The sequence below is a fragment of the Hippoglossus stenolepis genome, chromosome 17, assembly GCF_022539355.2.
Source record: "Hippoglossus stenolepis isolate QCI-W04-F060 chromosome 17, HSTE1.2, whole genome shotgun sequence".
Lineage (NCBI taxonomy): Eukaryota > Metazoa > Chordata > Actinopteri > Pleuronectiformes > Pleuronectidae > Hippoglossus > Hippoglossus stenolepis.
In genome coordinates, this window is record NC_061499.1 from 10,348,069 (window position 1) to 10,369,287 (window position 21,219).

Here is a 21,219-nt window from a genome sequence, read left to right on the forward strand (position 1 = left end):
GGGGTGGGTGAAAGTGTTTGAGTCCACAAAACACAGTTTCAGGGGTAAACAGTGAAGCAGCCAAATGCAATACAATTGAAGTAACTGGGGGAATCGGTCCCCCAGTTACTTCAAACATTAAAAAACAACAGAAAAATTAAAAAAAGATACCTTCATACTGCTCCTGTGGTGTCATCCAAGTGTCCGTAAGCCCCGATATTCATGTTCGACTCAAAACGGGGTCATTTACACCATGTTTTAACCTAAATGTCCGCTGTGATCCACGAACGAATGCGGCTCCAGACAAGGATAAAAGAGGACATTTAAACTAAAAACATGGTGTAAATGACACTGCTTCGACATTAAATGTTTTTTTCTTTTGTTTATTTACGTTTGAAAAATGTATCACCATTTACTTCAATTGTATTGGCTTTCGCTGCAACGCTGTTTCCCCCTGAAGTGTTTTGTGACTTTAAGCAGTCTGCTGTAAATATGAAGGAGTGGATGAAACTCTGTACCTCTTGTCTGAAAGAGGTATCAGGATAAGCTTTAATGTTGTTTGTTTACCCTGTAAGCAGTACTTTGGACTATCCATATTTAAAGGTTATGTATGCATTATTCTTTGCCACTAGGTGTCGCCCCAGCACCGGCTTCAAAACGGAAGCTTCGTCGGCCCGTCGTTTCGGTCCTAAGCAAAGTGATGCTCAACACAGTCCATGGATGTCCATGGACCAGTGAAAATGGCTCTTAAACGCAAAACGATAAACAAAACAGAATTAATTTACAACAAATAGCCCGCAAATAGAATTCAGCTAGCTGCTGTGCACACTGGTCTAATGGGTCCGTCACAGCTCATCCACTGGCCGTGCTCTTGCATCAGCTGGTAAATGTTTTCACTCATAGAAATGACATTTCAATGTAATCATTTAAATTCAAGATATCTCAGATATAGTTTTGTCACATTAGAATATTATACTAGTCAAAATTTCATTTACAAATCCATTTAATACAATCGAGGATATACCTCCATATGTTTTACTTAAATCTATCTGAGAATGCAAGTTAGATGCTGGTTACAACTGTTTCCTTGATGATGACACATCCACACACCATGATATTCACCAACATACACTCCTTTTCATTGACATCTTTACGTTCAGTGAATGAAATGCCAAGATGTTTATCCTTATCTTTCGTTAGAGAGCATTCATGAGCCTTTAAGCCAATCGTGTGTCCATAAGCTGACAGAGAAAGTGGAGGGTGAGAAAGTCAGTGGGCCAAAAGCCTTCTAATCACAGCCCTCAATCAATAAGCATGTTGTCATCATGATCACACTGACCGACTCACCTGTACACCCTTTTCCTGCATTCACATAGAGACGTAAAGAGTTTTAAAAACAATGTTGTGGACCTGACAGAACTTTCAGGACACAGAAAAGAAAAAGTATGCCTCCATCTGTCTTTGCCTTTTGACTTTCACCAGGTTCCTTGTTGTGTCTGATGGAATTCTAAGATTTAAGAGCTTATTGAATACTTTTGTTGATTAGTCCCTAAGCCTCCGTCACACTCAATTCTAGCCTCATTTTAACCGTGATAATTGAATGTTTCATGCCATCCAGTTTGATGGGAAGAAATTCATTGAGCAAAATTTTTGATTAAGCATGGAAGTCAGGAGTTTGGAACCACGCTTAAAAAACTCCGCCTGCAGCCTCCTTAAGTCGTATGACTTGTGTTGCTGTGGTGCTGGTGCAGTGTGTGTATCCGTCTGCCCGTCCTATAGCTCTTATCTTGATTTTATGACAGTCACTCCAAAGGACACTGTGTTCACTAAACAGTGCACACAACACTGGAGTCTACACAACAAGGAAAGTCCTCTGGCAGCAATCTGACATTAATATTTTTGAAATATCTCAGTTGGCTGGCCTCCATTGCTGTTTAGAGAGCAAGTGACATGGTTCAATGTATGGATTCATTCTATGAGGTTATTGCTAAAGGCCCTGAAGCGCATACTATAAATAACTGATCAAATTGGGCCATAAGTCATTTCCAGGAACTGGCTTGTAAGGATATCTGTTTGGTACTAGTGGAAGTCAAGTGAAGGTTTATTTGAAAAGTGATATAATAATTGCAATATAAAAAACAAGATTAAGTCCATAACAGAGCAAGTAAAACAAGGCAATAATCTGCCAATAAAATGATACTTCAATTTAGTAATTATATTTTTTATATTTATGATTAAAATAAAAATCTGTGTTGTGTAACAAATAACAGATGTTTGGGTTATGAATGTACAATTATAGTATCAAGAACAGTGGAAATGAAAGTTTGGATAATCATTTTTATTGGGTTTGATGCTTGTACAACAATGCAACACAGTGTAGAGTGTAAAGTATCGTGCTACATGGTTCACATCAGGGTCCGTGACGACAGGAGCTAATGAGACTTTGTTTGTGCTTCAGTTCCACTCAGTTTTACTAAATGCCTCCACTGTCCTCAGGTTTCCGAAATTTAATTTGCAACCAGAAGTAACAGATATAAACAAACAGCATAAATAATCGATTTTCTACAACCCCAGCAAACCCACAAATCCAAAATTAAAACATTTTCCAAGATATGATGGCTTCACCAGGACAAATGATCAAATTGTAGGAATGCAGGAGTGGCCGGGGGTTTCAGCCAGTAACTGTACATGTGGCAGAGAAACATCAGAAATGTCACAGATCTTTTTGAATTGATGTAGAAACGATTTGTCCTGTAAATAATTTGACCTCACTGAAAATAATTGACTATATGTATATAATTAAACTCACATTTCATTTGAGATTTATGGACAGGACTTGTTTAGAGCAGTTGACTTCTAGATATTTGCTTTAAATACAGTCTGTGCTTTACTGCCACACAACGGTAGCAACTCGACTGTATATATAAAGTCTATGGGAGGAACTGTTAGATAATGTAGTAGCTACATTTTACCACAGGAGGTCGATGTTGAGACGGACTGACCGAGCTGTCAAAACAAACAATCATGCTGCTTTTAAGCACCATCGGAAAATTATGTAATCAACATTGTAACAAATGGAGAGCAAGTAATCATGTGTAACCCTGCTTGGCAATAAAACCAGATTCTGATGCTGATATACAGCTATATACATTATGAATACTTTCGATAGATAGATAGATAGATGTACTTTATTAATCCCAAATTGGGAAATTATTTTTTCACAGCAGCATGTCAGGGGCCTTGCACATAGAGCGAAGAACAAGAGACTAAATACAAGAGATAACAAACTATGAATAAGAGACACGCGTGCAAAGTTACAGTAGTTGTTTGCAAAGGTAAAGAATGGGCATATGACTAAAATAAAAATGTAGATATAAGATGTGCAAACATTCACAGTTATTGCAGGAGTAATCAGAGAGTTTTAGTGTGGACAGAAATGAAAGGGCTCATGGTTTTGAGGGATCGCACTCTATGACCTTAAAGCACCTATAGTGTCCAGGTGTGAATTAATTTTGTTAATGAAACCCCTGCTCGACACACGGGCTGTTTCTGTCTCTGGCCTTTGACTTCACGTCTGGATGCTGAAAATAACGACGGTCCGCGAACGCGTGAATCCAGCGCAGAAGGAGCTCGGCGGCGGGTGCGCACGCGCAGCAGCAGCAGCGGCCCGGTCAGCTGACGGTGAGTTAGATCCGTGTTGGAGGATTGAAAACCTGTCGCGATCCGCGCTATGAACCCGAGGCTGCGCTCTCTCGCCTGAACAGAACCGCGCGGACCGAATCCCTGCAGCCGCTCAACTCACCGGTGAGTGCGACCACACACACACCGACTCGTGACGTCGTGACGGCGACAGGCTGCGATACAAAAACACGCTCGTGTCCTCAGCGGGATGCTAACACTGCGTCCAGCCACGCAGCAGCAGCAGCAGCAGCTTTATTTACCTGCGTTCTGAATCTGATTTTCATTTAGAGGATGATCGACAAAACTGATCTGAACAACAGCAGCAGCCTGTGTGGTTGTGTTTGTTTTAAACGATGAGCTGGATCAGTGTTTAGCCACCACACACACTCACTCACACACACACACACACACACACACGCACACACACTGATCATATGACAAACAATCAGCAGACACGGAGACACGTCTGTCCCCGTTGTCCTGATACAATCATTCAGAGCTGCACTGAGAGACATGAGAGGAAGTCCTGAAATCTGAGGCAAAGGAAAACTGAAAAGAGGAACACAGGCCTCGATAATGTGACTCTGACTCATGAAGGGACAAGTACACTGGTGGTTTTAGTGGTGGAAAAGTACAAGTCTTTACTTAATCAAATGGACTAATGATGAATTGTAACAAGTTTTTGTTGAGTAAAACTACAAAACTAATATATATTAATCAAACCCTTTCATTTGTTTAATACTATCATATCCTGCATTAAATTATTGGGTTATTGTTATTGATGCATTAACTTAGAATGAGCATTTTAATCCTGCTTGAGATGGAGTCAGCCTCTGCAGTCACTGGTAACTTAAACTGTGAGATAAAGGTGAAGGGTAAGTAAAAATCCAATGTTTTCCTTTGGAATTCTAGTGGAGTACAAGGTTTAAGGAGCGATAATTAAACATTCAAGTACAAATGCTTAATTTAAAAAGATGCAGAATATCCCCTTGTTGGGTCTTGTCAAATTATTCTATCCTCCGAACTACTCTTGTTTTCATGGAAAAACTATACCATTACATTTAGTAATAGTTTTATTTAGTATTCATCATCAAACCATGTAGGTGTGGGCTGTGTGGATAAAAGCCTTTGTCATCAATTGTATCAATTTATAGTGTAATGATATTATGTCATAATAATGCATTTGGAAAAATCTGGGGTGATGCTGGTTGTTGATAAAACCTGACATGAATCCCTGGTGTTTCAAATTAAATGTCTGATACATTCCTGCAATTTTTTTTTAAACGTTGCCCATAATGGTCTATTACAGCTGCCATGATATGAATAAAACAGCAATATTTCTGATGGCTGTCAATTGTTTTAGTTTCACTGTATCATCATCATCATCCATCTCTAAAAATAAAGCAAAACCTCAGTCAGAGTCAGCAGCAGATCAGCATCCTGGACAAAAAAGATTTATAAATAATGTTTCTCTTACCTTCCTGCCATCAGAGACCCGGTGGACAAACTTCCTGCCCGCAGCCATGACAGAATTCTGGTTGATCTCAGCTCCGGGGGAGAAGACGTGTCAGCAGACGTGGGACAAGCTGATGGTCGCCACCTCCCGCACCAACAACCTGTCCACCAACAACAAGTTCAACATCCCCGACCTCAAGGTTAAACACAGCTGTCCTCTGTAGGAAATGCATGAGAGGATGGGAAAAGAGGCCATGAGGCATTTCGTTATAATCTTGTGCTCCTGTCTCCCTCAGGTTGGAACGCTAGATGTGTTAGTGGGTCTGTCCGATGAGCTGACTAAACTGGACACCTTCGTGGAAAGGTAAACTTTACAAGATGCACTTGTTCAAGAGTTTATTTGTGATGAACACACATCACATTTTACTGACCCTCTCTCCTCTTCATATCTCTGATTCCATCATGTTGATCTCCAACCCTCCTCCTCACCCTCATCATCATCATCATCATCGTGTGCTTCAGTGTGGTGAAGAAGGTCGCTCAGTACATGGCTGACGTTCTGGAGGACAGCCGAGACAAAGTCCAGGAGAACCTACTGGCTAATGGAGGTAATCCCGTCAACATGCTAAGTGTCTACGTATGTGTCTATATGTTATTGTACGTTTTTTTTAATTTACCATCTGCAGAGGAAAACTAGCCTGCACTGTTCCTTTTTTATATAAATGAACATAAATTAAAAACAACTGATAGGGTTCTATATATGCAGCTTTACAATCATTATAGCACATAACACCTAAGTACTGTAAGTGGATGTGATTATTGTTTTGATGTATATTTTCTACTCTTTGCAGTTGACCTGGTCACCTATATCACCAGATTTCAGTGGGACATGGCTAAATACCCAATCAAACAGTCCCTGAAAAACATCTCTGAGATCATCGCTAAGGTTTGTTTAAAAAAAACAAAAACATCTGATGACTTGTACACACAGTTTGTTCTCTGGTCAGAACGGAAAAATGCTCCTCAGAGGAACCGGCCTCTAACAGTCGCCCCCTTCTCCTGTTCACAGCAAGGAACGCAGATCGACAATGACCTGAAGGCCAGAGCTTCAGCCTACAACAACCTGAAGGGAAATCTGCAGAACCTGGAGAGGAAGAACGCGTAAGTACAACATGTTTTAGAACATAGGACACGATGGAGGATATCTTTAGTATGTTTGTTTTCCATTTACAATATTGCCTTAAATATGTCATTTTACACAAGATCAAATTTCTTTATACGCGGCCTTGCATCTGATTGTGTCAAAAGTCAAATACTGTTTCTCTTCTCAATTTAGTAATGATTATAATATAATAAATAAAGTTAGATCTCCTTGTATCACAATGCAAGATGAGATTAAAGTAGTTACTGAAGGTTGTTCATAGAGACTTTTCTCATGTTTCCTGTGTGTTGTCATGTGTCGTCCTGTAGGGGGAGCTTGATGACCAGGAGTCTGGCTGACATAGTGAAGAAGGAGGACTTTGTACTGGACTCAGAGTATCTGATCACTATGCTGGTAGTCGTCCCTAAGTAAGTGCACCCACGTCACTATGTGTCCATCCAATATGCAAATTTCCTGACGTTGTTTTCTTTTAATAATTTATTCTAACAAAAGGGCCATTTTAACAACACAATGTGTGTTACATGCAGCAAACCGACAACATTTTGCATATGAAATGCATCAAATTCCATACATGCATCTTCTTACATTAAAATGGTGTCTGTTTTTAAGTTTTTATTTGAGAACATCAGTGCTGCTATCGGCCCTAAAATTCCACGTTCAAATGTAAAATCCGCTGCTGTCTTCTCTCCCTCTCCTCCCTCATCAGGATCAGCTACGCCGATTGGCAGAAGATGTATGAAACGCTGGCTGAGATGGTTGTACCTCGCTCCACTAAGTAAGGATCACTAGAGGAGTCTGTTCTTTTTTTTTTTTGCCAAATTTATGGTCGACCAGCTACAGGAAGAAGAGAAAAGTCCTATTTGATTTATTTTTCTTTATTTCTTTAACTGACCTCAACTTTGCCAAAGATAAAGCAAATTCCTGTTGTCTCAATACAATCCATTATCTCCATCATCTCGTTTATTACTAATCTACCTTTTTTTCAATATGGTGAGTTCCCAGGATTTATGCAAGTGTAAAAAGAAAATCCATATAAAGTTGTCCCTATGCACTGTAAAAAAAATATTTGTAAAAAACAAAAACTGAACAAAATATGTAAACAGTACTTTTTGGTCATTTTTTTAGTTTACAATTTAAAATCTGAATTCTTCTAAACATCCTGAGATCAGACGGTTTGACCCCTCCTCTCGCTCACTCGCCGCTCTCCACTCGGTTTTCCTCCTTGTGCTTTGCAAATTGGACACATTACACGGTTGACCTGCAAAACGCAATTGACTCATATCAGAATAGGAAACATAATGTGGTTGACCTGTGGAAAGTAATTGACCTTTTGCCGACATGAGCAGATGATTTGAGACGTCAGGATGGACACGGGTCAGTTGGATGTGGTAACCTAGCAACATGTATCTCCAGAACTGATACTGAGCACTATCTTAGGATACGACCTGGAAACCGGAAACTTCCCCTGATCCCTGAGAGAAATTTTGAGTCTCCAAGACTGGAGGACATTTGTCAAATAGTTTTCCTGGTACAGATGGAGACTGTAGTTTGGTTTATGAAGTATTCAGGAAACCTGTGTGATATTTTTCCGCGTAACAAATACTGCTGATTTGTGTGATGTGTGCGACGCGTGTTCCCGTTCTCACATTGCTCTGTCGTCCTGTGTCCTGTCCCCCTCCAGGCTCCTGTTCGAAGACCACGACAGCGGCCTGTTCAGCGTCACTCTCTTCAGAAAGGCTGTGGACGACTTCAAGCACAAGGCCAGAGAAAACAAGTAAATGACCCCACTTCACTTTCATCACAACAATTTGAGCTGTGCAAAGGGTCAACGTGTGGTTTTGCTTTTAGCCATTTGTTTTGAACTGAAGCTGATCTTTCCGTGATTGAGGTTCGATTACCCTTTCGGGAAATCGAACGCATATATGTCAACACATGCACTGCCTTGTTGTGTGCTAAAAAAGACAGCCATTCTAAAATAAACACATAGAATGCACTCATATATAGCCTATTTTCTGGAGTGCACTTGAGTGTGTGTGTTGTGTGTGTGTGTTGTGTGTGTTGTGTGTGTGTTGTGTGTGTGTGTGTGTGTGGTCGTGGCAATCTATGTTTGCTGACATCTGATTGCCAGGTCTGTGCTGTGTGTCCTGACCCAGGTTTACAGTGCGTGACTTCCAGTACAATGAGGAGGAATTGAAGGCGGACAAAGAAGAGATGACACGTTTGTCCACTGACAAGAAGAAGCAGTTTGTACGCCTCCTGTTTTCCTCTTTTTTTTCCCCAGTATTTTATTGTGAAAATATGGTCTGTATTTATACATACTGTATATAAATTACAGGAAAGAAACATGGTACATCATACACTACTTTTTCTTACCCCCCTGTAGGACACAGAATTAACTTAAAATAACGGTGTTCAAAGCTCTGTGTTTCCCTCTCCACCTTCTCAATGGCAAATTCCATTAGAGTGAGGATACCCGACCTGAGTCCCAAAGCGCTGTTTACAGACATTTGTCTTAATTGAGTTTCATATGTGTTCATTGAGATGCATGTAGAAATGATTGAACTGCTGTTGCTGTTCTTTCAGGGGCCGTTGGTGCGATGGCTGAAAGTGAATTTCAGTGAAGCCTTCATTGCGTGGATTCACATAAAAGCTCTGCGGGTGTTTGTGGAGTCAGTGTTGAGGTGAGACAGTTAAGACCTGACAGCTAGTGATGTTTACCAGCAAGTGTATGGTTCCCTTCATTCCTGCATTCATCTGTGCACCTGTGCTATGGATATGTGTCGTAGATACGGGCTGCCAGTCAACTTCCAGGCCATGTTGCTTCAGCCCAACAAGAAGAACATGAAGAAGATGAGGGAGGTGCTGTACGACCTGTACAAACATCTGGACAGCAGTGCTTCTGTCATCGATGTGAGTCTCATTCACACACACTCTCACAAACATCTGGTCGGCAGGGTCGGTTCTGACCCGGCCCTTTGCTGCAGGTCTTCCCTGCTCTCTCTCCTGCTTTCACACTTAGACTCTGTCCTATCAATAAAGGCCTCAGTGGCCAAGATTATATATTTATATATATATAAAACAAAATTACAAAACTATTATTTTTAGTTGTCGCTATGGACAAACATCCCACCATACATTTTCTTCGCTGGACTTCAGTTTGCTGTTCGTCTTTCATCTTTTCTATTCATGCATTATGATGGTCTGGTGTCAAATATATGACAATACATAAAATATTGAAATATATCAATATGTGAAAGATCTATATACTAAACATTTGTTTTTATATCTCTCCTTTGTGCCTGCAGGCCGCAATGGACATTCCAGGCCTAAATTTGAGCCAGCAGGAGTACTACCCCTATGTTTACTACAAGATCGACTGCAACCTGCTGGACTTCAAAGTCTAGATTCATCATCATAATTGTCGTCATCATCATCATCATCATCATCATCCTCGTCATATACTGCAGTGATCTGTTGAGCTTTAATTTATTTCCACAACCTCTCTGTGTTTCCTCTCATGTTCCTGGCACATTCCTGGGTGTAATTATATCAGGTTGTGAGAAACCAGAGGATTTATTAGTGACTCTACGTAAAGTCAGATAAATCACAGGAGTGAACTGGTCTCCAATCGTATCTTCTGTTCTAATATACTTGAATGTGGTTCCTCTGTCGTCACTTCCTGTTTGTGCCGCGCTGTGGAAGTGAACAGCACCCACCAAAACGGTTGACATTCCCCTCAACAAAGGTCATGTAAAATGCTGCATTTTTATTGGCGTTTCCCCCCCCCCCTGTCGTCCTGCTTTATTTAAAGTCACCTGAACAAAGCAAATATGGGAAAACACGGGAAGAAAAAAAACGAATATATGTTAAATATAGTATTTATTTAAAGATTCAAAGATCAGTGAATGTGTTTTTGTTTGTTGAGTTTTTGTAGGTGAGGTGTTTTTAGCTCCACATAAGGACTGTCTGTTTACAAGTAGATGTTGACCATTGTTTCCTCCCCCTCCAGCTGTGATCCTGTGAAATACTGAGTCATTTTACAGTATGAAGACGCAAATATGTTTGCTGCTTGTTCGCTCCCTTGATTTCTGTATATGAAGCATTTTAAGAATAATAATGATAGGTCTATGTGAAAATACTATATTGTCAGTATAATTGAAGATTGAACCATATATCTAAAAATAAATGTGAGAATAAATACTCTGTGTGAAAAATATTTGGCTTCAGCTCACTTTGTTTATTTTTTATTATATTCATAGTCCATCCATTCATAGGTTATACTGCTTATTGTTTGAGGCTGGAGCCAATCCCAGCTGAGCGAGAGGCAGGATGTCAGATGTCGTATCACACGGACGACATACAGAGACACACAATTAACACTCATACCCACAGGCTGTTTAAAGTCTCCAATTGATCTAACCTGCATGTATTTGAACTGAGGGATGAAGCCAGAAAGCTTGGAGACACTATAGACATGGGGAAAACATTCAATTTACAAGGGCCTTAAAGGGATAGTTCGCCCCAAAATGAAAATTCACTCATTATCTACTCCCCACTATGCCGATGGAGGGGTGGGTGAAGTGTTTGAGTCCACAAAACACTTTTGGAGTTTCAGAGGTAAACAGTAAACAGCATTGCAGCCAAATCCAATACAATTGAATTAAATGGTGACCACTTCTTCAAAAAACGTTCAAATTCAACTTGAGTTTTTCGACATTTACACCACGTTTTTAGCTTTAATATCCTTTAATGAGTGGATTTTCATGAACTATCCCTTTAATTGAGATTTGTTTTTGAAAACTAATGGAACAAACGTCTGTATATTTTTAATCCCAGTGGATTCTAAAATAAAGCTACAGTAGCTAAACTAACTAAAACTAACCTATGGAAACAATACATTTCTCATAAATATACAAACAGCATAACATTTTCTGAAAATGTGAATGTTTGGTGTTGTAGTTGCATGATGATGGTGGGGATGATGCTCACACACACACACACACACACACACACACACACACACGCAGCCAATCAGCGTTCAGACTGGATGCAGTTTTAACCCCCACCCCCCTGTGATGACGCAGGCAGCTGTGGTGTGTGTTCATGCTGCTCAGCTGTGTGTGTGGAGGGGGAACAGTGCCATCAACCATCAGCAGCAGCAGCAGCAGCATCTCCAGGCCGATGATGGAGACGGGTCCACGGGCAGAGCTGCAGTAGAGGACCCGGGCAGCAGGAGCAGGAGGAGGAGGAGGAGGAGGAGGAGGATGAGGATGAAGAGGAGGATGATGCCGCGGCTGTGCTGAGACACGAGCCCGAGCGGCGCCGCGTTCAGTCCGTGTCCAGCTGCGGCGTCACCTGCCGTGGATGATTTTCCCGATGGGTTGCGGAGGGAGTCGGGCGGACGCGATCATCGAGCCGAGGTACCACGAGAGCTGGACCAGGGAGACGGAGTCGACGTGGCTCACCAACACCGACATAGAGACTCCTCTGCCGGTGGCGAACAGTAAGACCCCCCCTCCTCCCTCTCCCTCTTTATTTATCTCTTTATCCTTCACTGTAGGTACCACAGGCCACATTACACTCAAAATCCAACCTCTGCTGCTCTGTGATATGATACAACGGATAGGATCCAGTGAACCCTTCAAAACACAACTGCCCAGCTGTCAACTCCCTGACATGGCAGTTTTGTTGTTATCTTCAATGTGTGTGTGTGTGTGTGTGTGTGTGTGTTGTGTTGTGTTGTGTGAAATAATCCAGCTGCTTTATCCTGTGCTCCTGCAAGGTAAAGCTCTGGAGGCCGGTCTGAGAGAGAAGAGGACGGTGAACACAGGGACCCAGTGTGGGAAGCAGGGCCTCAACACCTCCGGCTCCAACCACCAGAGGAGACCCAGACGCTCCCTGAGTGATGTAGGTGTCACCTGCAGGTCTGACAGCATGTGGCCGCTCTGCTTTTAACACCATCACTGCATTTTTACATGGCTCCGGCGTTGCTCTGCAGAATCAGACGCAACTTTCATGAGGAATTTGACTCCAGAATGTACTAAAACACGACGGCTTCCGTGGGCTAAATGTGCATCCGTCCATTATCTATCCTTATGTATTCTATGTATATCATTTTGAGGGTTGGAGGGGGAGCTTGTACCAATCCCATCAGACATTATGCGAGAGGTGGGGTACACCGGGGACAGGTCGCCAGCAAATAGCAGTGCTGACATTTATAGTCCAAATTTACAGGGACACACACATATAGACACACACAAAGAACAACAAACATACATACAGACTATAGAGCTGGAAAACAAGCATGTGTCAGTGCCATTATGCAAAATCTGTTGATGAAGTAAAGCTAGAGCGTATAGTAGCACAAATGATACTGGAATAAACTGCTGTGTGGGGGAATAATCCGCCATTCTATTTACAAATCAGAAATCTGAAAGCTTTATTGTCATTGCACAAAATAGCACAACGAACCCTGCTGTGCAGCACCTACAAAACGCTACATACATTCCTACACACTCATCCGTCCACATTCATAATTAATAACTAATAGTAAGAAAGATAAAAACCATCGGAGCATCACAACAGAAGCATCGTAATGGGAACTGTAAAAAATATTGGCACATGAGTAAAACCAGTAGATTGCACTTGAAGATAAATAGTCTCTGAGTCAGTCCTGAGATATTGTGATGATGCAGAGAATGTGGCAGTGGGGGGGCGGGGGGGTGAGTGTTCATCACAGTTCAGTGATGGCTCATTGGAAGAAGGTTTAGACCTGAAATGATTCAAATATCAGAAGCTATACAGAGGTTTATATACACTTTATCCAATCTATTAATATTCATAAATATCTATAGTGAAGATTGAGAATAATAATTAGTATAAAAATATTCTGTTTGTCTAATCTTTTATTTTAAGAGATCTGCTCTTAGAATACAAATATATGGGTTGTAACACTATAATGCGATAGAGATAGAAATACTCTTATTACGCATGTCTTTGATTCAGTTTGGGTTCTGTTATTCAGGATAATGTTACAAATGTTTTTTTGTCCTTTACAAAACTTATGTAATAATTCAAAAAGATCAGTAAAATCAATTCCTTTGGCTGAACAAATTACAATTTCCAGAATCTCAGAAACAAAAAACGTTGTCTTTTATTTAGGCTGTTTAAACTTCCACTTATGGGCTTCAACAATTCAATGTTCAGTGACTCAGGCCTGAGTTGTCCAACTTCGCCCACTCGCTCTCTGTCCAGTCCAGTTTAGTGACATTTAAATGACATGACCTTCAAAATCCTACTTCTTTTCTTTTTTTTACAGCAAACTGCTCGTGACTCCAAGAGGAGGGCGTCAAAGGAGGCCAACGTTTTGTCTAAGGATGGCCAGCCTGTCAACATCAACAGCAGCGAAGACGCTGAACCCGGGAACGTGTGTGACGAAAGATGAAGAAGAGCCGAAGCTCTGCGAGGAGAAAAGATTGGCCCAAGCTGTGAGCAGTTTACCAAAAGATGGGAGGGTAGGTTTTTACCGATGTGTGCGGATGACGTTTGCCAGATCGTGACTGCTGAGCTCAGTGATTTACAACAAAAGCACCTACATAATGTCTCCATCCAAAGATCTCGGGATGCTGCGTCTTTGCTGTGCCATTGCGAATGCATGTGAGGAGCAGAGAGTGGTCCGCAAACACTCTCACACCGAGCTTTTCTGCCATGCTTATGGTGCCCGGTCAGGGAACGCGTCACCATGTGAAGCCAGTTTTACGAAAAGAAAAAAACAACCCACAAGAGCGGGCCGTCCCATATGCACATGATAATCACAATCTGCACATCAAATGTATTCTGTGTGGGGCCTTCCTCAAGAATTAGCTTCAGTTCTTTGTGCAAGTGTTTTCCTTTCTGCTGCGAATGAGAAACAAAAGTGTGGGAACCAATGATGACGATGATGTTTAACCTCAGTCGATGCTGTAAATGATTTTCATTTAGGACAACCTGAAGTGCTGTTTAAGAGTCTTGAAGGCTGAAGGCTATTTTTTCCAGCCTTTGCAGGATAAAGAAAACAAACACACCCGCATGTGCCTACAATTCATTTTAAATTTGAACTGCTCCTGTGTTCACTTTGAGAAGTTATTTATTTTTCAAACTTTGTTCAGTGCTGTATTTTTCTCTTACGTCTTCTTTTTATGTGGTATTATTTGACACTTTTTTTTAACCACAGAGTATTGTAACAATGTCTCATTTGTGTGGCTTATACTGATCTGCATGTATCAATCGATCATAAATTGATTCTGCATTGATGACAAATAAGTCTGTGCACAAATATAACATAAACCAGTACACATGGAAACAGTTCAGGATGGATCGCCAGGTTGCTCTGCAGCCACCAGGTGGCGCTGTTGACAAGCTGGGGTCTTACTAATGGAGGATCCACAAGAGGACAACAAAAGCCTCTTAAAGAGAACTATTCATTTAATTAAGGATCTTCAGTTCGTCTCTGCTGGAAAGTTAATTAAAGTCACTCTGTTGCTCACTTCTTGTCATTTGATGATTATGTCCTCGCCAAGTGTTCACTGAGATGATGATGATGATGATGATGATGATGATGAAGATGATGATGATGATGATTATGATGATGAAATTTGTACAGGCCAACTTTGAACTTTATCAAAAAAGATCCTCCACAATTTTCCCTCTTTGTATTAAAATTGTTGTCAGCTTCTGGAGTTGTGGAACCAACAAAAGTGACATGTGCCGTCATTTCTCATTAGCCACAGGCAGGGGCTATTCATTAATTATGTATGGATGGATTTGTATTAATAATTAATGTGTTGTTATATATCTTAAAGGCCTAGCTAAATACATTTAGGTATACATCCATCTCATTTTCTTTTCCCAAGCTCCACAATCACATAAGTTAATTGCAGTAGATTGTTTTTGTTTGCCTATCATAATTTATTAATTTTATAGTAATTGATTACTTGCCAGAACATGTAAGCATCATTTTAATGAGGCAGGTGGCTGAGATGAGCTAGTTTCATTCACTGCATCCTACATCCTGTTAGACCTGACCCGTGGATTAATAGTTTGCAATGCATAATCGTTTACAAATGTTGTGTGAGCCTAAAATCTGTCTGTATCTATCTAAATAATCTATCTATCTAATGTAAGATTTGCAAAACACAGTAAGATGAAATAAGACTTCACTTACCGTGGAGTGGGAATTATCAGCACATAAGAGGCCAAGAGGTAAGAAGAGGGAAGAAGAACTATGTGCTTTAGATAAATAAATAATAGTATATAATAGTGTTGTAATCAAGCGCCTCCGAAGGATACGGCCTCTGAAGGATGTATTCCCTGAATTTAGACACAGCTATTGTTAGTATTAATAGTAAAAGACTCGTTTTTAAGATAACTGACAGGACAGGGGCACTTTAGCTAATGCTTTCTTTACTTTTGACTTTCCATTTTGAAAGAAGTTATCATTTAATAATAGATGGCGCATATTGGTTTCAACGTCTGACCCCTACAAATGGCCCCTAGTGGCGGGATTTAACACTCTGGTTTCACAGTCATCTGTAGTGCAGTAATCAAGCACCTCTGAAGGAGGATGCGGCCTTGAAAGCATGCGGCCTCCGAAGGATGCAGCCTCAAATATCAGACACAGCTACAGTTAGCATTGTTATCAAAAGACCAGTTTTTTAAGACAACTGACAGGAGAGGGGCACCTCGGGGACCAATCAGATTCCCGCACACCTGAAGCTCTCTGGTTTTCTATTGGCTGAGGTTAATGGGTGTGGTTGATAAGCCGTGTACTCGGCGGGCGCTGGGACCCAGCAGAGCTCCCTGTCTCTCCCTGTGAACCGTTGGTGCTCCTGTCTCTCAGCGGGGACACATCAGCTGAGACGCGGAGACAAGTCGGACGGTTCACGGCCGTGTGGCTCCGACACATTTAACAGGAAACTCGAAACTCTTCCTTAGAGATATGTGGCCACGGTGATGTCACCATGGCCAAGCGACCGGGCACCGACGACGGGATGCTGACATCGCCGACCCTTCTCCGGGACTTCGCCGCCAACCTGAGCGCCGGGGATCTGTTGAACATGGACTGCGGCGACGGAGCCGAGGAGGTGTCGCTGGAAGAAATCCTGAGCCTGTACAGCCAGCCGATAAACGAGGAGCAGGCCTGGGCAGTGTGCTACCAGTGCTGCCGGACGCTAGCGCAGAGACACCGGAGGAAAAGCCCCAAGTCGGCGGTTGCCTCGGCTCCTGGGTGGCCGCGGCGGATCGAGGGACCCGGGGACGTGAGGATCGGGAGAGACGGCACCGTGGAGCTGCGCTTCGGAGACAGCGCAGGTAAACGAACCGGGCCCCGGGGCAGGTGTCGGTTATTTACCCCGACACGAGGGCCGAGTAACCGCATTTTTTTCTGAAAGACAAAGCCCCCCCCTGTTCTTTCCCAGGCTGCCATTAAATGAAACGCTTCCCCGGCCGACTCCTCCACTCGCAGGCCAGGAGCGGAGCATCCCCACAAAGAGGCCATGTTGTTGTGGCTGTCTGCTTCCAGCCATGTGGTGGATGTGTTTACAGACGCGCTTGTTAATAATGCATCGTAGATCATCGCTACATAGCTCCTGGGAATCCTAATAATAATATTAATAAACAAACGCCAGGGAGGCTGTGTTATCATCTCACCATAAAACAGACAGGCTTTGTTCTCACAACAGAATCTGCTATTTGCATGATAAACACGCTCCATGGCTCCAGTATGGCGGCTCTGGGTCCGTGTTTGAAATCCAGCTCCTGCAGCAGGTCAGTTAGCTTCAGTAAACATTGGACCATGTGATGCATTCGAACTGCAGAGCACCGTGGGAGCCAGAAACGAGCCTGCAGTGAAACGAAAGGGGTCCAAAAAAAACGCTAAATGCAGATGAGTCACTGCGGCTAAAAGCCCCTTGATTTGTGTCCTTTAGATACAGACGCACAGGTTGTTGTTGTTGTTGTTGTTGTTGTTAGTGGAGTAAAGGTTCAGTTGTCCAGTACATTCAGAGCAGGGTGTGCATCTGATGTTTAAAACAAGGAAATGCACGTTAGCGGTCAAAGGTAGCGTGCACACATGCTGCATAGAATTCATTCACTCAGTTCTGAAGGAATAGTTCGTGTTCCACCTTTAACTTTACACAGCAGAGCTGAAGTTATTTAGTAGATAAATGAATCAGTAGGAAACATGACTATAAATTGCACAGTTTCAGTGGTTCCAGCTTCTCAAATGTGAATATTTGCTTGTTTTTTATAGTCTTCTATGGTAGTAAGGTGAATAGCTTTTACATTGTGGTTGAACAAAGCAAACGATACAGAGATGTCAACATGAGTTTCTGACATTTCAAAGCCAAATTATAAACCCTAAAGAAAAGTAATCAACAAATTATCAGCTCTAATTAACCTGACAACAGGAAGAGGCAGACTTTCTTGGATACATTTTTTAAAATTGCCCCAGCATGGATTTACGCCTGTGGTGGAAGTTGAAGTCACATGTCTGAGCACCTTTTAACTCGTGTCGAATCACCACACTTTTGGGTGGCAGTGTCACAGATCTTGGCGTGCTGATTTGGTCACATGAGAAGCAAAATTCCATCTTTCTCTGATCCCAATAAAAGGGAGAGAGGACCCGCTCCCGATAATATAAAGTATTTAAATATAAAGGGCCGATTGTAGGTTAAAGAAAACTACAATTCGTACAATTTTAGATGATTACACACTAGGATTTCTTTATATTCCTTTTTTGCCAATAGATCCCTTTCACCCAAATCTTACACACTTAGCCTTTAATCGTGATCCAAGATGCTTGGAATTTTGGTTCCTTAAGTTTCTAATATGACTTAATCAGCACAATAAATTTCATTGAAATCTGTGACAGACTAAAAGTTTGATGATTTGATACAGAATGACCAACCTACTAAATCTAGTATAATCCAGACTTGGATATTAACGAAACCAAGGGGGCTCTTGTGTAATATAATGTAATATTGAGTGTATTGTCTATTCAAGCTTCCAGCAAAGATTATAACCTTCTACGTCAGCCCGGGTGTGTAGTGCAGGTGAACACAATGTCTCTGAGCCTCACACCCTTTCAACTACATTCCATTAATATGTGAGAGATAAAGGTGGGTGTGGGAGGAGGATGTGTGGCAGTCAGTGGAGCCTCAGGCATGAGTTAACGTCCTCCCTCTCTCTCTCTCTCTCTCTCATGGGAACCTATTAGCCACCTGCTTTCTTCTTTCCCCTCCCCTGTTTACTTCTTCCCCCCCACGAGCCGACGTCTCGGTCCTGTCCCCCTTCATCTCAGAGTATCACGCTAACCAGAAACGTTTGCCATGTGTGGAAACCACACTTTCAGTATAAACAGACTCGTGTCATCCCATGTGTCATCGCTCGGCCTGAAATAGAACAAATGTGATGATTGGAGGCACAGCTTTAAAAGTCTTTGACCGCAGATGAGTTTAGAGATTAATGGGGAAAGTTCTCTGCCGTGCCTCTCTCCAGTTGATGGTGTGTTTTGGGTGAGCTTGGCCACGTCCTGATTATTATTATTATACCTGGCGATGAGCGAGACCTGAGTCTTATTAAGCCTCCAGCAACTCAGCGCTGGGTTTAAAGAATCTACTTGCCCCAGCAGAAAATATAAGCTTATGCAACCTACGTATGGCCTGCATATATATGACTCAGTGAAAATGTGTCATCATGCTTTGGCCGGCACCCAGACCACCGGCGATCGAGCCCCACAGCCTCTCTGCCTTGCTGTTGTGGTCAACTTTCATGTAATCTCGGCACACAAGGAAGCGTTCATGTTTTTTGTGGTGCATGCTTAAGAGAATCCCACTAACAAGCGGCACAGAGCCCAAGTCCAGTGTTATCGATGCACTGCTCCTGCTGCAGTCAGATCAATTCACATGAAGAGCGTCGGAGAATGTATTCACTCCCACTCCTCGTTGCCGGAAGGAGCCTGAATGATGCATCAAGATGAAACTTGTTTACCCCAAGATTTCTAGTGATTCATACCTACAGGAGGTTTTTTTTGTTGATTTGGCACATGCTGTATTTTAACTGAAATGATATTCGTACTCTTAATGTGGTTAATTATCTCATTGAAAGGGTTTAAGTTAGGATGGAGCCTCCTCTTCCTTATTTGTTTATTAGATTAGAGGCCAGTGATGGATGAGACAGAAGTTTCCATTTTTATCTTTGGTCTATAGCTCACTCTCTGTTGAACCCTTCCAGCAGCAGAGATTTAGATTTTTTTCTTTGAATAACAGAGTCAGGGTGACACTGAGCTCTGCTCCAAATATGCCGCTGCGATTTAGTTGCTCCTATGAGAGACGAGGGCCCTGGCCACGCCACATCTCTCCTTCGCTTGGACAGAGGACACAGTGTTTCCCTGATGAGCGTTGGAACATGACGGTTGATGTCTGGAGACCTGCACAGAATAGCTACAGAAAAACTGTAGTAGTATTTTCTTCTGTCTTGAAGCTCTGCATTTAAAAAACGAACTTGTCCTACTGGAAAAAACATAATCATTTTCTCAACCGATGGAATTCAAACCGGAATGGTTTCAGCATTCAGTGAAATGCCAGACTGGAGCAAAGTAGCAAATTTTTTCCAGATGCCCTGATCCTACACTTTGAACTGGTGAAAGTCTGCAGATCTATGGCTCTGTTTGTACTTTCACCCCTGACGTTACTCTTTCTCACAGTCAACCTTCAAATCGTTAGTTGCTCATGATAACTCGTCAAATGTTAAAATAAATCTAGTAGACAAGTTTAATATTTGATTTAGACAGGTGCTGATTTATTATATTATATTTTTCATTATATTTGATCTGTCTTTTGTTTAATAAAGTTATGAAAGTAGTTGTTTTCTCAATCTTGTTTCTTGTAATCAATAATTTATATTTAAAAACAGGTTTTTGTAAAAGCTAAGAGGCCACATTCAGCCTCAGTCTTAAAAGGTCACTGTCATGGTTGAGGTATTGGTTTCTTTATTTTTTACTTTCCATTTTGAAAGAGGTTACCCTGGTAATAATGGATGCAAGTAATGGTTTGGATGTGTTTCCCCTACAACTGGCTCCCGGTGGCAGGATTTGACACTTCATTTTGCCTCAGGCGGCGGCTCGCAGAGAAAACATAATCATTTATTCACTCCCTGGTTTCACAGTCATCTGTAGTGCTGTAATCATGCGCTCCAGCTTTTCATCTGCTCCTGGGTGGCTACATTCTCACTCGCAGCAGGAGAAGTTCAAGCTTTTATTGTGTGTGTGTGTGTGTGTGTGTGTGTGTGTGTGTGTGTGTGTGTGTGTGTGTGTGTGTGTGTGTGTGTGTGTGTGTGTGTGTGTGTGTGTGTGTGTGTGTGTGTGTGTGTGTGTGTGTGTGTGTGTGTGTGTGTGTGTGTGTGTGTGTGTGTGTGTGTGTGTGTGTGCTGTCTGTTCATTGAAAGATGACTCGCACAACTGTACAGTACATTAATACATATTTCACTGGGTGTTTCCCTGGTTGATTGTTAAAATAATGACATGCGTAAGTAATAATCATCCCTGTTCATGAGTGTCAATAACATCCATTCTCTGTTCTGTCATTACAGATGAATACACATCGGCCCCCACGTCATTAGAGGTGAGTTCCTCCAGTCACTTAACCATCAGTGGTAGAAAATGAGTTTTCTGTTCCAGTGAGTGCTGCTGGAGCTGTTTTGCCGGTTTTCTAATAACAACATTCCAGCAGCAACACTCAACACAGAGACTGCTGTCTTTTTTTTTTTTTACCTTGAAGTTTGGGTGTCGATGCATTATTTAGTTCACTGATCACGCTGACTGAGACATAACAGTTTCACAGCTTGCCCACCATTGATGCTATTAGTGAGCACTTACACCACAAATAGACCGGCGGGGCCGTGAGGAA

General features: G+C 41.9%; 3 protein-coding genes across 16 annotated transcripts in view; all 3 read left to right on the forward strand.

Annotated features, from left to right (window-relative positions):
• Positions 1-3,600: 3,600 nt before the first annotated feature.
• atp6v1c1b (ATPase H+ transporting V1 subunit C1b) lies at positions 3,601-10,493 on the forward strand. Its single transcript, XM_035183563.2, has 13 exons — positions 3,601-3,783; positions 5,152-5,315; positions 5,412-5,479; positions 5,638-5,723; positions 5,967-6,061; positions 6,185-6,276; positions 6,586-6,684; positions 6,984-7,052; positions 7,959-8,051; positions 8,431-8,524; positions 8,861-8,958; positions 9,064-9,187; positions 9,583-10,493. The coding sequence occupies exons 2-13, from the start codon at positions 5,184-5,186 to the stop codon at positions 9,679-9,681; spliced, it is 1,149 nt and encodes a 382-aa protein (XP_035039454.1). The 5' UTR covers positions 3,601-3,783; positions 5,152-5,183; the 3' UTR covers positions 9,682-10,493.
• An 870-nt stretch (positions 10,494-11,363) lies between these two features.
• si:ch211-215i13.3 (brain and acute leukemia cytoplasmic protein) lies at positions 11,364-15,012 on the forward strand. Its single transcript, XM_035183118.2, has 3 exons — positions 11,364-11,780; positions 12,060-12,184; positions 13,596-15,012. The coding sequence occupies exons 1-3, from the start codon at positions 11,642-11,644 to the stop codon at positions 13,719-13,721; spliced, it is 390 nt and encodes a 129-aa protein (XP_035039009.1). The 5' UTR covers positions 11,364-11,641; the 3' UTR covers positions 13,722-15,012.
• Positions 15,013-16,114: 1,102 nt separating this feature from the next.
• spire1a (spire-type actin nucleation factor 1a) overlaps positions 16,115-21,219 on the forward strand; it is a 30,755-nt gene continuing 25,650 nt past the window's right edge. For all 14 annotated transcript variants that reach the window (XM_035182854.2, XM_035182859.2, XM_035182858.2 and 11 more), the window contains exons 1-2: positions 16,115-16,624; positions 20,903-20,934. In XM_035182854.2, coding sequence (XP_035038745.1) covers positions 16,276-16,624; positions 20,903-20,934 — 381 coding nt within the window. In that variant the 5' untranslated portion in view covers positions 16,115-16,275. The remainder of the gene's footprint in view (positions 16,625-20,902; positions 20,935-21,219) is intronic.